At 39.5% G+C, this 16,291-nt stretch overlaps 1 protein-coding gene across 1 annotated transcript in view; it reads right to left on the bottom strand.

Moving 5' to 3' along the window:
* Window positions 1–843: 843 nt before the first annotated feature.
* Window positions 844–16,291, bottom strand: part of LOC124139313 (tachykinin-like peptides receptor 99D) — a 135,753-nt gene continuing 120,305 nt past the window's right edge. The window contains exons 4-5 of the mRNA XM_046506300.2: window positions 5,801–5,891; window positions 844–3,739 (exon numbers count right to left, since the gene is read on the bottom strand). Of these exons, the coding sequence (XP_046362256.1) occupies window positions 3,512–3,739; window positions 5,801–5,891 (319 nt within the window). The 3' untranslated portion in view covers window positions 844–3,511. The remainder of the gene's footprint in view (window positions 3,740–5,800; window positions 5,892–16,291) is intronic.

The raw sequence follows: 16,291 nt of genomic DNA, 5'->3' as shown, positions 1-16,291 counted from the left end.
CCCCATAGTTAATAAATCGCGGTGAGCCAGAGTGGGCCTCAGCACCAAGGCTTGTCAAAATGAACGATTTAAATGAGGCGAGGTTTGTCACAGTGGGTTTGACCTGGCTGACTGTGTCATCGCGTCGCGACTGGCGTGGTCAATAATAATAATATGTCATCTCCCTTAGGAGTATACAACCCAAACTAAATGAGCCGCTGAAAGTTTAACAGTCTCATCACTGTCTTATTCTTCCCCCCAGTGAACAGAGGGATATTTCGAATGAAGCCATTCGCCAAAGGAGACGTCACATCTATCGTGTGTTTCTGCGTGTGGCAGGCTCGAATCTCTTGTTGCATTCAGGTGTCAAGCTAGCGAAAACAGTCACCCATCCACCTTCCGATACCTAGGGTTGATCATGGTCACATCCTTCAAAGCCCTGCAAAAGGTTTTATGGCAGACATGTGTTTGTCATTTCCATATTTGAGGCATAAGTGACAGAAATTATGTCTGCTGTAATGCTCTATTTTGACTTGTACCACATGTTCACGTATTTTCTCATGTGAACAACTGACTTGCTTTTGCATGGATGTGTGACGGATGCCATCGGTGGGGCAGGAAACTATCACCCTTTCGCGAACACCTGCTTACGTCACTATTTGATAGTGTTAATCAACACATGCTCTTGATCTAGCCTGAATAGTACATATGACACTTTTAGCAGAGAAGTGTTAATCTTATGGAAAGGTTTTGTCGCTTTTATTTAACCGATTTGTGACCGTGTCACCACAGCATGGTGTTTTGGATGAATCCAGACAAAAATGCATGACCAGACATTCCACTACTCACAAAGATACTAAACAATAATTTGAAATAATTTATTATCATATTCAGTAATCATATACATCATATGTTCCGCTGACTGGACATCAATCATTTATCTTTATTATTGAATTAAACATTTATGTATTATTACATACCAACATAATCATAGTGAGTAAATACATGACTGCTTTAATCTAATAATGCAAATAATTCACATGCCAGCACAACCCATGAAATGAAAGTTACGTCATATATATATTTATCCCAACATACAAATATGTAGCATACACACAAGGTTATAACAATGAAAACCGAGCAAAACATACATGAGTTAAACACAGAATATTGATAGGTTCTAATCACTAATACAAATTACATTTCTGATAGAAATATGTGTGAATATGTAATGTTTATAGGAAAGATTACATCAGCCATAATATTATACAGTCATTTGTTTAAAGGCTCATTACATATTATATTCACAATACGACGAGGAAAGTCCCATCTCGAGCCTTCATGCAGCCCAATTTTAAAGTATGTAATCTTGCATGAAACTTTACATGTCATATTTCAACAGGTGTCATATGAGAACTTCGTAAGTCTTGTATCCGAGACCGAGATACTTCCCCTGAGAAGGGTTCATATCTCTCGTTGAGCTTTGATATTCACCAATGCGCCTCCAACTGGGATGGTCCTATATGTACATGGTGTCGATATGAATGTGTGATATCATTCTGTGAACTGTTTGTTATATGTCCTTTAACAATTCTTTCAAACTTGCCGCGTAATAAACATTTGTGTTTGACTTTAGAGGAGCATAGGTTTGAGGTTCCTTCCTGAAAATGAAAGCATACAAATGGGTCGGAAAATTAGAAAATCTTAAAATTAATATTTTTTGTTTAAGTTAATTTTTTTTGTCCATCTGACATGATATGGAGAGAGAAGTTGCCCCGACCCCATGGGACAACCTCAACCCCATTTCACACACCATGACCTTCGCCCTCCGGCCCTCAAATTTGACCTTTGCTCCTCTTTGGTAATCACAAAATGAAACCTGTCATTGATTCTGATATTTGTATATTTTGCAACCAATCCACCATATCAAGCTAACCCATCGGTTAAGTATTTCACATACAAACTTTTTCCATCATACAACAATACACCGTAAAATCATGATTGTTGTGTCTTATATCCACTGCGTTCTTCGATTGATCAAATTCATAGTTACACCCTGACGAAATGTTCCAGTTACGTAGCCCTGTCTTGTTCAATCATAACTAACGAAACGTTTTCGAGTATCGGTCCACGAAATTCACAGCTGATTGGAGAAACGCACTCTCCATTCACAAGTCATGCCTTGGAACACACAAACACAAACGACAGAGACCCTTACAGCCAAATCCTAATGAGCGATCTTTGACCATTAGCCACAGATTAAGAGTTCTAGCTTGACGACTTGTCCACAAGAAAACACTTTGGTATCGATCCCACCCTGAGGCATATCATGCACAGATTTTAGGTCAAATTACCATGTGGTTCGAGGAGTCACATAATTACAGGCAATCATGATTTGGACCTCAGAACACTGGAAATGCCATTAGTATGCTTGTATAGCAACCCAAAGGCTAAGTGTTTAACACTGCCACGATTTTTGTTTTTGAGCAGCAAACACCATTATTGACGTGTATTCAACCCAAGTGGTTCACTTGATGTGGTCGATATTCATGTCAAGTAAAAGCTATCAACATGTTCTGTGAGTACTCTACTTCTCTGTACAAGTATGGTAGATCGTTCAACTTTTACACACATCCATATTATGTTTGTCCTTTGGATTTGAATCAGACTCCCCATTCCCACGTACCGCACATTTGATCCTTTCACAGTTTTGCCAGTAATTGATTGTCACTTGGATCAGAAAAAGAGTTTGATCAAGGCGATTTTTGACTCACTTCAAAGCATTGTCCATGACTATACCACCAATCTCACCGTGTATACGTTACTGGACCGTAAAGAACACATCCCTCCAAAGTTGAGCCAAAGGATGTGTTGGTGACCTGGCTGTGGTCCTACGAGACAATGACTTCAGGCATCCCCATGAACCATCAGAGAATGTTTGATTATGGGTATACACAATTCTCATCTGAGAACCTCAGAAGTTTGACCAGGGTTAGGCATTAAATGGCAAGCACCGACATCTGCAGCATGAATTCTTTAGACTTCCTTTTGAAATCGGTTGTCGGATGCAGATCAGAGTCACAAGCAGAGTCAGATCAGCGTCTATGGTATATTAGCTCCTAACTTTCGCGTCTTGTTACCTAGATATTTGACGGTCCCTGACCTCAAATTACATGACCACATGTCGTCCTCTACAACTGTGAGTGTTTTTCTCTTTCATTTCTACGTTATGAAGAAATAGTCTCACACCTTTAACATTAATATTTTGAAGTCTAAACAAAACAGGAATAACAACAGTTTGTGCTTATTCCTCAGCATCTCTAGCAGGGACAAGCGCCTTGATATAAGCATGTTCATTGATTCGCCTGTGATGTCACATGTTTGTACACTGTCCCAAACATCTGTGTCCATCGGCTATGCGGATTCACAACGCTTGAACATTAAGCTTCACAATCAGCATAGACATTTGATGTCAAACGCTGGACATATTGAGAGCTTTGGCCATATCTCGATGGCGCCGGTCCCGTGCTAGTCAGATTTGCGATGTCTCTGTCATTTCCGTGGACCTTCGGGACAGTCGCTTGTGCTCGTCCCTGTTGAAGTTGTACCTCACCGCCGGGTTCCTCATCATGCTGCATCGTCGGAACGTCTGGTTGCCGTCCTCACTGTAGTAGTCCGTATACTCCTTCTTGTATTCTTTCTGAGCACACTGGCATGGGCACATGGAGAAGAGGATTCGGAACTCGCGCTTAAACTTCTCCTGGTGGAAATAAGAGAAAGACCATATTTATTTGTTCAGAGTTTTCAAGTGATGTTATTTTTTGTTTGTTTATTTGTTGTTTAACGCCCAACAATAGTCCAGCTAAATGACGGCGGTCTGTAAATAATCGAGTCTGGACCAGACAATCCAGTGATTGACATCATGAGCATCGACCCATGCAATTGGGATACGATGACATGCATCAACCAGTCAGCGAGACTGACCACCCAATCCCGTTAGTCGCCTCTTACGACAAGCATAGCTGCCTTTTACGGCAAGCATGGGTTGCTGAAGACCTATTCTACCCCGGATCTTCACGGGACGATGTTATTTAAAATGCACCGAAATCGGAGTGGTTGACAAACGTTTTGAAAGGGATTAGAAGTCTTTCTTTAGTAAGTATCATGTCCCAAATTTGAGAACATATTCTATTCAGTATTAGTATCGCATCCATTATATATACTTTAGTTATTCTGTTATGGCATGACAGATTAATTATAGTAATGTGAACGAATGAGGCGTTCTTTAATTTCTTTTGAGAAGCATATTTGGATTAAATAACATTTATCACACAAAGTTGATGTAGTTGAGGTTTCGGATCATTTTCTTAATCTGGCGGGTTCTTTTGATGTCATGAAAGAATATGACGTCAGCCATTAAATCATGACGTCATAGTATTTCCAGAGAACGCGTAGAAAGAGAGTGCTATGGGAATGTAATACAAACTTTTTTGAATTCATATGGCAGCTTTTTTGAATAAGTCGAATGAGCATTCTGCGAAGATAAAACTTACATTGATCTAAGTGAGTGATTGAGCTAGAATGTATCCCCTTATATAACAACTTCATGTGATATGAAAATGCCCACAGACCAATGACCATAAAGGGGGCAAATGTGGGACTCGAACCTTCGACCAGCTGATCCTTACGTGGCTAAGGCACTTATTTCTACATTGTGTTCAAAATGACGAAATTAATGTTTGCAAGTGTAATGATTCAAATATGTACGCCTCTGTAATGAACAGAACCTTATAAAATGAACATACTGAATGGTTATAAACGTGTATTTCATAGTGATTTACAAACACCTGTTCATGACACAGTCAGAAACGAAAATCGACTTTTCCGTTAAGAGAAAATACCTTGTGGCTATGGAAAGTTTTTGTCGCTTTTATTTAGAAAAAAATGTAAGTTAAGTGCTTAACAGTAAGAGCGAAAAGCTCGGATTAAAAAAACCACCCACCTTGGTATGTACGGTTTTTTTTATTGATTCACCTTTGACAAAAGATTTCGGGTTCTTCAGAATCGTGACAGTTAACACCCCAAGGGTTTAAGACATTTTACAGCAATTTTTTTTGTACTCCATTCCCAGATCGAGTGTGCAATGATGCAAATATATCGTCAGAAATGTACAAATTAGAACCACGCGGTCCGGCATCAAGGAATACATAGGTATTACGGAATTCCGTTGAAATACTAATCTGTACTTGTTCAAAAGGAAAATTCTATTTCCGCCATGACTTGAAGACATTTGTTAAAAGAAATAGATTCAATGACTTTGTTTTGGCAATGCATATTGGACTATATAAAGCGAAAATTAAGTTCTGTAGTAGTCAACTAAGTTTTGTTAAAATGTTCTAGAATCCACATCACTGACGTGCTATTTGTTTTCTACCAAACTCTGCTGACATCCTACGACACGCGTATTACGAAACGTCATTACTCCGGACGGAGGGTCCGGATCAACAATTTAGCAGGATGCCAATTTAATTATCTATAGACGTGACAATTAAAGATGAGGGGGCACCATCCCTAGTCTTAACTAAATACACAAGGAAGTGACGACACCACCCCACACCCAACCCCCACATCAAAGTGTCGCAGTTAGGGGACGTGTAGGGCGCTGTCACACAAGGGATCATGCCCATGGCAAGCTGACATGACTAATGGAAGCAACTGTTTAAAGGGAGTGTGTTACCGTACCTCCCCCATCCCGTTATTGATATGGACCCCCTACTCTCGTTATTGATATGAAAAGAGATGTTATTATCGTGGTACTGACGTTGAGAAGGCCGTAGATGAAGGGGTTGTAGCAGGAGTTGCTCATGGCGAACCAGTTGGAGCAGAACCAGATTATGTTGATGTAACGGTATCTGAAAATACAGAACATACATTCAGAAATATTCATATGTCAGCTTCCTATCGATAAGGATCACAACTCTTAAATCATTGTTAAAAAATTACCCGTTGAGTGTCTTTCAAAGCAAGACAGCTTCCTACCAATCGCAAACATAAATATAGAGGGTCGGACGCAGCTTATAATTCTGTGTAAATAAAACATTCAGCCTCCATCTGCTTGAAAAACACAATCTAACCCTTCAAAATAAGTCTCGACCACGATATGGCCATCCTCATCAATACAGAGTATTTCGTGAGCAAAGCCATATTTTATTACATCGATACATGGGCGTGATAAACAGTATGCCTGTAACACTAAGTCACTGTGTTATATCCTTGGACAAGGTTATTGATTCTACTTGTGATATGACTGAAACATACTTGTATTGTCAAAGAACATGAGTTATATATCAACATCATTACAAGTCATGCCAACAACAACAACAACAAAGACAGTATTGTGTCCAGTTTGGAGAATGGAGTCAGTTGTTCAGTATTCGATCAACCATCAAGACTGAAATCAACACATGAACTCCCTTAAATCCTTTAGAATGTCACCATTGTCAGTCAGTATTGTGTAATCAACGTGCGCCAGAACTTCGACGATGAGAAGAAGATGTGATACGTCTGATCATAAAAATGGGATTCAACACCATTCTTCTGCTAAATGATCTTTGTTATAAGGGCGACCTGGTCGTGAACTAATTTGACGGTCAAGGTGATCCCACAACTTTTCCAAATCTCGGAACTGTTTCAAATCTCAAAGGTGATAGGGGGCAAGGGTGGCCAAGTCGTCTAAGGCGCCGTGATTCGCTGTGCAGAGTTACGTCCCTTGGGCACGCCAGAAACCTATGATTGTGGGTTCGAATCACGGTTCGCCCCGATTATGTTTCGAGATTTGTCAGCACCATACCCGTGCTCGTGGGTTTCACCGAAATGGTAAACGTCTGAGACCTGCATCCCCTCGGGCTTTCCTCCCACATTAAGCTGACACGCCGTGATATAACTGGAATACTGTTAAAAGCAGCGTTAAACCCAACTCACTCACTCACTCCAAAGGTGATTAGTCTCGTTATCGTGCTGACCAAGGCAAGTCACATGACGTCTTGTGTTATCTTGTTGAAACGTTCTGTTGCAAGAACGGTAGTACAACAGGATAGGGAGACTGGTCAATGTAATGCTGTCCAGTGGTGAGTCCTTCCAAAATCAAAAGATCTTTCTTAACTTGGTTACAGGTGCTGAATTGACAGGGCCAATGATGCAGCATTGACAGTGTCACAGATGCTGCATTCCAGGAATAATGATGCCACTTTGATTTGGCTACAGATGCCGCCTTGACAGGGATGATGATGCCGCACTGGCCGGGCTACATATGCTGTCACGTCCAGACAGTTCGACATCCTGAAGGCAACAATATTGTCATTGTCGGAGGTTGACACAAATTCTTACACCTATTAGGAAAAACCTGAATCTGCTTTCTCCTGTGAACATTACTCTTTTCCAATTTCTGTTCTACCAGTATTGCAGTGTCAGCGTTACGTCTCGCAGTGGTCTGCAAGCTCCAGCGACTGTCACGATGACTGCCTAAGCTGATGATGTCACAGTGATAATATCGTTCCTCATATAGTATCATTTATGCATGTAAATTGTTTTGGTTGTGTTTCGGCGATTAATTCGCCGACATTTTGTATCCGGACCATTTTGTTCAGGTCAATCTGTCAATAATGAAAGCAAATATTATCTGAGGATAATGGGAAAACAATATGTGACTGCTATGATGGCATCAATTTGATATATGATTAGGGTGTCAGCTGTCCATGTCTCAAACGGTTTTATGTGGAGGACAAGTTTGAAGAATCAGTGATAAAAATGTCCCTGATTCAATTCCCTATTGTGACTTGTACCATTTGTTACCGCTTTTTTTCAGGTAAATACTTACGTTGCACGTGTTTGTGACGGGTGCCACCGATGGGGCATGATACGATGACCTTTTACACCTCATATCATCATTATTTGGTAGTGATATAGTCGGAATATATTATCGATATTTGTTGTAATTATTAATCACAATGGTAGCACGTGCATTGCTCAGCAGATTATTTTGATTATGTTTTGGCGATTGATTCTCATCCATTTTGTACCCCCACCACCTCATAAATATCAAATCGCCCGCCCCTTATGAATTCTGTCCAAGTGTGCATAACAATGGACCATCAGTGAAGTCGAACTTCATGAATATCTTTAAAGGTATGGCAGATTCCTACCAATCAGGATCACAACTTTAAAATCATTATGGATGTTGTCGAAAAAATGAACCTGGTGAATGTCTTTCAAAATTAGGTCAGTGCGTAATTTTGTCATTGGTATAGAAAGCACAAACTGAAAAGAAAGGAAACAAAATGAACCCATTCTGTCCCAATCTGCAAACAAAAACAGGCAACAGTACCAACAGTTTATAACCTGACTCTAATACCTGAAATATCCGTTGTTTTTTGTAGCTCCATAAAAAAAAACATACACAAGGAGCTATACTGCAGGGTCCAGTTAATGTATCACCCAATTCCTGTCTCGAAGATTAACCGTAATGATTAATTCTATCAAGGAAGGACTTTCTTTACATTCACAGAAAGCACTTGAGACAAGGGGAATTAATATCATTGGGATTCTCAAAAGCTCAAATGATTTCCTTAAATATGTGCAATTTCAGAAAGGAACAACTATGCACACTACAATTCCATTTGACAAACTTAAGGAAATAGTTTATTCCTTGATCTATGGGCATTTGTTACGAAACGTGATGACAATACTAGATATAGTCACATGTCTATTTTCAGAAGTTCAGGACAATTGTCAATAATGAGAGCAAAATGTCATCTTGAAGTTTAATGAGAAAACAATATGTGACTGATGAAATGGCATCAATTTGATATATTGGAATAAGACAATTAAGTAAAAGGTGACATCCCCATAGGCACTTATTGAGTTCTCCTCCTTCCTGAACTGTTTCTGTATGCGTACGAATCGGGATTTCTGCTCAGATTGGCAACGTCAAAACAAGGTAATTTGGCCAAGGCCTTTAACGTAAGCTTCAGGTACATCATTGATCTGATATAGTTCAATATTGGTCAAATAGCCAATTCCCTTCCACTGATGTACCCATCTGAACAAGAAAAAAAACGGACCAGTGAACCTGATTTGTTTTATATATAGATCTATGAATAGCTTCAAGTCTCCAATAGTCAACTTTCCCTTTATATCGAGCGATATTTCAGCAGCTTCTGCCCTTGGTTCCAACAACTTTTGAGTCCAGCACGCTCTTTCCCAGAAGATTTCAAAGAGCATCATACGACTCTTGCTTAGACGTTGTTCAATCAGGCTCATTGTAGTCAAGTCAGGCCCGAAGCAATTCCCTATTTTGACTTGTACCATTTGTTCCCGCGTTTCTCGGGTGAATAATAACGTTACATGTGTTTGTGACGGGTGCCACCGGTGGGGCAGGATACGCTCACCTTTTCGCGGAACACTTCATATCATCACTATTTGGTAGTAATATTAGATATTATCGGAATCTATTTGTGAGATTTCTTGTGATTATGGAAAGGGTTTTTACAACCTTTAATTGATATCAATTTCTGGACATTAGAGTAACTTTATTAATTTTTAATATATATTTTTTATATTTTGCTCATATTGACCCGGGTTCGATTCCTCGATAATGGGTATACATGCGACTTGGAGTCCACAAACGTGATATGACTTGAATATTATTTGCTAAACGCGGCATAAATCAAAACCACCATCAACGCCAATGCTTATTACGTTTCGTACTTCTGTTGTATAGGTTTGTATATGTGGGAGAAAATTCAATCAGGAAGTATGTTCAACCCGTCATCGTTTGCGATAAGAATGGACATATTTTGTCCCGCCACACTCACACACACTCACTTTAAAAAGAAGCGTTCAGATTTACATAACGCTCAGCGTCAAAGATCCGATGGTTCTGAAATGTAATCGGAACAACATGTTATGTCTTGTCACAATTTAAACCTCTTGCGTCACGTCATGTCACGTCACGGTACTCGTCGTCGATTCAAGTCACGCAACAACAATTAACCCCATGTTACATCACGTCACGGCAGTCATGTGATGTCAAGTCGTGATCAAAGTTTGTATTTTTCAATTTGTTGAATGAGTGAGTGAGTATGGCTTTTCGTCGCTTTTAGCAATAACCCAGCACTATCACTGCGGGGTACACCCGAATCAGCTTTCCATACCCTGTGGGGAATCGAATCCGTACGCTCGACGTGACAATCGAACGCTTTAAACACTAGGCTATCCCACAGCCCCATTTATCGAAGAAAAATCCGGCACCAGAAACACAAAATGTTCACCAGTGATCTCATTTGAACAGAAACGGTCATGAACTCGAGGAAAATACATCTGAAAGCCTGGGAAATGTATTTGGAGTAATTGCAAACAACGTTTGATACGGAAGTAAACGTTTCAGTCATCGTTTGAAAACAGACAGCATCAAACATAAACAGCCGAATCTATAATCTCTACTCTTTCGACAACGAAATCACTTGATTACTTAATTCTAGCTGATGCTGCACAACCTCAATTTCTTTGAAAACGTATCAGTCACACTGATCCGCATCATATCATACCGGATTAGGATTGAGTGACGTAATTACTGTGGATGTGGTCCTCATTTGTCTTGTATAGAAATGGAATCTCGGTTGAGATTAATGATGCCATACTGAAAAGCCCATTTAGGTAATTACTTTATTTGAAATCTCCTGGACTTGGAGTGGGATGTTAAACGTTCATTAAACTGATTGCGGAACGCTGATAAATTACCAGGATTGAGGCGGGGGATGTATCCCATTAAAGTCTTACTGAAATAGGTCGGACTTGAGGATATGATTCAAGTGTTAAAATGTTCACTCCAAAATGGACGGAAAAAGACTACCCATCCTGTATTTTAGTTTGTGAAATAGTTTGTTTTCAAATTAACCATAACCACTAGTTCGGGATATCTAGAGGCGTGATAGATTCCGCAGTAGAAACAATGACAGCTTGGCACATATTTTTGAGAGTTACGATTGTCGTAAGTTATGCGAGTTACGATTGTCGTAAGTTATGATACTTACGATTGTCGTAAGTTATGCGAGTTACGATTGTCGTAAGTTATGATACTTACGATTGTCGTAAGTTATTAGGGTTACGATTGTCGTAAGTTATGCGAGTTACGATTGTCGAACGTCATATCAGTTTCGGTTGTAATAGTGCCAAGATCAATTTCAGAGACAAGGAAGGAAGTGACTCGGTATATAGAAGTGTGCGTCAGTCGTTTATTAAACAAGATTGGTCATTATCAAATCAAGCATTAATGGACCGCGGTGATAGTCAGTTGCCCCTAAGAGACTCAACCATCTCAACTGACCTACTTACTGATAGGCGGGTTCACTGACCTAAAGCACATCCTCGTTTTGCATCATATATGATGCGATTAGATTTGAAAATGAAATATCTATCAGGTAATTTATCATTTTTTTCTTTCTATTTCATAATTAAGTCAGCAAGGCAGTGATGCAATGAAAACGTCAATTGTGAACATAGCTAGAGAAAAGGTCACGTGTGACGTACTGAGTGCGTAGCCGACTGACTCTCAGCTAAATGTATGAGGTTATGCGCTCACCGTGTTGTCTGCAGCAAGATGGAGAACAAATGTGATTTAACTTGGTTAGTTTGCGTTGATCAAGCTCGATGTTACAAAAGTAGGCCTTGTTCGATGCTTCCGTTTTTATACACTTATAGGAGGCTAAATATATGTTTCTCTCAGTCTATGTTCTCCATAGACTTCTTGATAACCATATTGTGCTCTTGGTTGTGCTGTTGAACTCATTCGAAAGTCAGAGGAGAAAGGGATTGCCAAGAGGTCCATGATTCGACAGTTCGATGGGAAGATTTGCTCGCCTTTTCTGTCCAAGAATCCAAAGTTGGTCGGTTTGAATCACAGGTACGCCTCGATTTTGAAGTAAAGGGGCCGACCATTTGATATCCCGGTGGGCACCTGGTTTTTTTTTTGAAAACAATCAATTGTCTCCGAAAGTGTTTTTTAAAATGTTGTGGGGAACAAATAACACAAAAGTTACACGGTTGAAGTGTGTTTTTTACCAAAAAAATAATTTGGCTTATAGTTTTAATTGAAAAGAATATCTGGTTTTGCAACTTTAGCTGAAAATATATCTGGTTTTGCAACTTTAGCTGAAATATATCTGGTTTTGCAACTTAAGCTGAAGAAATATCTGGTTTTGCAACTTTAGCTGAAATATATCTGGTTTTGCAACTTAAGCTGAAGAAATATCTGGTTTTGCAACTTTAGCTGAAATATATCTGGTTTTGCAACTTAAGCTGAAAAAATATCTGGTTTTGCAACTTAAGCTGAAAAAATATCTGGTTTTGCAACTTCAGCTGAAGTATATCTGGTTTTGCAACTTTAGCTGAAATATATCTGGTTTTGCAACTTAAGCTGAAAAAATATCTGGTTTTGCAACTTTAGTTGAAATATATCTGGTTTTGCAACTTTAGCTGAAAAATATCTGGTTTTGCAACTTTAGCTGAAATATATCTGGTTTTGCAACTTAAGCTGAAAAAATATCTGGTTTTGCAACTTTAGCTGAAATATATCTGGTTTTGCAACTTTAGCTGAAATATATCTGGTTTTGCAACTTAAGCTGAAAAAATATCTGGTTTTGCAACTTTAGCTGAAATATATCTGGTTTTGCAACTTTAGCTGAAATATATCTGGTTTTGCAACTTTAGCTGAAATATATCTGGATTGGCAACTTTAGCTGAAAAATATCTGGTTTTGCAACTTTAGCTGAAAAAATATCTGGTCTCAATACAAAATCCCTGCCGGACTCCTTAAAGCTTATAAAAGCTAATCACGGGTTAGACGCTCAAACCTTCTTAACTTTTAATTTGCCATGTACTTCCAGTACGAAAATATTTACTTTCCTGTCTTGCCCTTAATCAAGACAAGATCCAACAATTACCCAAGGGTCAGGATTGTACAAACGTGAATGATGCAACTATCTTTCCCAATAGCCCCACAGGGACCTTGACCTTTCATATACACGCCCCAACGTTTTATGTGGTAGGATTTGTAAAGATACAAAGAAATATCAAGTTTCATGGCTGTAGAGCTGTCTATCCTTCAGAAACGTTGAGCTTGATCTTTGGCCAGATCCTTTCATGATCAGATCCAATGCTGAAGAAGGTTTAGACTAAGGTTAAGATAGATGCATTAATAGGTTTTGAGAAAGTGTAACCTAAAACCATTTTAGTCAAATTTATCCTGCTATGATAGTGGAATAGACCAGAGTCAAGTTTACCAATATCCTATTCCTTTCTTGTATCTTATTTTATGAAATAAATTGTCATACGATTGGCGTTTTGCTTCATCTGAAGTTTCTTCAATGTCGCAAAGCATATTTTTTTGTGTTTCAGGAATAGCTCTAACATATCAATTTGACATCATCAAAACGTTGAAGCAAGCGACGGGAAAAAAAGAAATGAAGCAACTATCTTGCTTGAAAACGTAGAACACAGAATAACTTTTCACATTTCATGTAGTGATGAAAGGACAGAGAAACGACATAGACCACCCTTGACACCATTCAAAGAAACAGCAAGCACCGCCGATCTTGGCAACGTATGTGATGTCGCTAGGCTGTATTGGGTATCTGGGGTTTATAAGATTTTAGTCGCCGTTGGCGACATATTCGTAAAAACCGATAGATTGAAATTGTAGTTCGTGTTTACCCTGGCCCAGTGCAAGCATGGAAAGGTCAGAAAAGTCTTGTAAAGTCCCACTTTGAAGTTACTCCTTAAATGATTGACTTGTTCTAAGCGACCAGGGAACAGTCTCTGTTACTTCCCGAGATTTAAGTATTTTCAAGTCAAAGACTAGTATTGATATAATATACACGCCGGGGGCATTGAGACGTACAACGAATTCAATAAGGGGGCCGCAAAGTAAGTCTAAATGCGGACCAAGAGGGATCAATGGGTTTTAACTTTAGACCTCTACATAACAAATGAACCGGCCGCTCCACTCACTAACACTTTAAGCAGGATGGCGGGCGCCGAGCATTTCCGAATGTTCCGTGGACTTCCGGTTTGTAGCAACTTTGACCTGGTATCGGAGGTCAAGCAAATCCCAGACAACTCTGTGTTTTTAGAACCGCTTCCGGTATGTGTTTTCGCAGCCGAATAAGACAGAAGCACTTAGACGGGGAGAAGGGTTTGCTCGTTGTGTTAAACCCTCAAGGGGATAGAGTTGGATAGAATAGAATGAAAAGCGTTCGGACCTCGTGTTAATGCGCCGTCTGGAGGGACCTACGAGTTGGTCAACAATAGTTGCAGGATTAAATCGAAACCCAGGAGACAAAGCCACACGTATAGGAAGAGTCCTCCGTGTGAATGATATGATTACATGAAATAAATAGGATCAAATCTAGCATGTTCACAGACTTCACGCAATCATTATTAATGATGAATCGGGTCACTGACATCCAATACCCAATGGGTCTTACCGACTGTTCAGGCACAATAGATCATTCAAAATGGACGGTTATCACCCTGGAAAATCAAAGAGTATAGGCTCTAACAAAGATATTACACCTTAAACATTGGTATGCAAAACTTTGAAGAACATAGTTCACAATTAATATCATTTTTACGTGAAATTGCCCAACAGCTCCGAATAAAACAAAACATGAATTAATATATGTACGCCCACCTTATCTGTCTGCTTATCTGGTCATCCAGAAAAGTCCCTCATCATATAATGGTCGGGATGAACAAACATTTATGAAAAAGGAGCTACATGTACCTACCCATCAGTTTACTACTAGGTATTTGCACAGATATTTGTAAGTATGGAAACTGGGTTATTATGTGTTACTTATTTGTTGTTGATTAACGCCGCACTCTGCAATATCCCAGTTATATGACCGTGGTCTGTAAATAATCTAGTTTGGACCAGACAATCCAGTAATTGACATCATGAAAATCGATCTTCGTAATTGGGATAGGGTTGCATGCATCAGTTATATGTAATAAACTGATAACATTGGACATTTCAATTTTTGTCATTGCATTGCTAAACCATTCACAAACATTCGTATACGTCGAGGACACAACAGTATTCACTTCACGTGTACCCTAACATGCATGGGTTGTCTCGAAGTCCTGTGTCGTGTGTTTAGTGTTGTGTCGATAGCAGGAATCACTTCGAGATACGCATGACAATCGTGACGTATGTGTTCGATATAGAAGACTGCGCTATCTTCGACAACAGTCAACACGCTCGTCAACTATCGTATTCAGGTGACTAATGTTAAACTGTAGTGTTTCAAAGTTTAAGACCAGGGACAAACTGTAAAAGTGGCAATCCTTGATCTCGTCTAAACATAAAATATATGTTCCTTTTAATTTATATTTGCCATTTTAATTGAGTGGATGTGGTCTTACGCATGTGGTCTTAATATTCTTTGGGGGGCACGGGTGTCCCAGTCGTGTGAGACGCCGCGATTCGCTGTGCAGAGTTGCGTCCCTTGGGCACGCCAGAAATCTATGATTGTGAGTTCGAATCCCGGTTCGCCCCAATTATGTTTCCAGGTCAGCACCATACCTGTGCTCGTGGGTTTTACCGAAGTGGTAAACGTCTGAGACCTTCATCCCTTCGGGCTTTCCTCCCACATTAAGCTGACACGCCGTGATATAACTGGAATACTGTTAAAAGCGGTGTTGAACCCAACTCACTCACTCACTCACTTAATATTCTTGGACTTTCAGGAGAAACACCAAGAACTCTTCACAAATGACCAGTTTGAAAAAACTACGCTACCGACACTACGTTAAAGGGCAAGTTCACACGGAAATGAACCAATTTTTCTTGTACTTTTTCCACATTAAAAGTGTTAACATAGAAGTGTCATAGACAAAAATATAAAAACATCATATTTAATTAACACATTTTTTGCATTAAAACGATTTATATTTTTCACATTTACCAAGTGTTCTATTTCCATAACAAAAACACCATGGCTTATGCCCCTTGCAATATGACGTCATTGGTGCCAATTGATAAACATTATGACGTCATCATGCTTTGTTAGAGCCGCTTCACGTGGTGTAGGTACAGTTTTGTGATTCTAGCGTCTCAGATGCCAGCCAGAATTGTGTTATGCTGAGTCACCACTGCGCAGTGTGTCGTAGACCATGTTGTTTTACCGCAAACTGGTCCTTGATATCTTTTTGCGTTGAGAATAGACAGGGACCCAGTTGAATTGGCACCAATTAC

This window comes from Haliotis rufescens, unplaced genomic scaffold (assembly GCF_023055435.1).
Source record: "Haliotis rufescens isolate VD_foot unplaced genomic scaffold, xgHalRufe1.0.p SCAF_8, whole genome shotgun sequence".
NCBI lineage: Eukaryota > Metazoa > Mollusca > Gastropoda > Lepetellida > Haliotidae > Haliotis > Haliotis rufescens.
The sequence above is the reverse complement of the archived record's forward strand: the minus strand, read 5'-3'. Positions and strand labels throughout refer to the sequence as shown.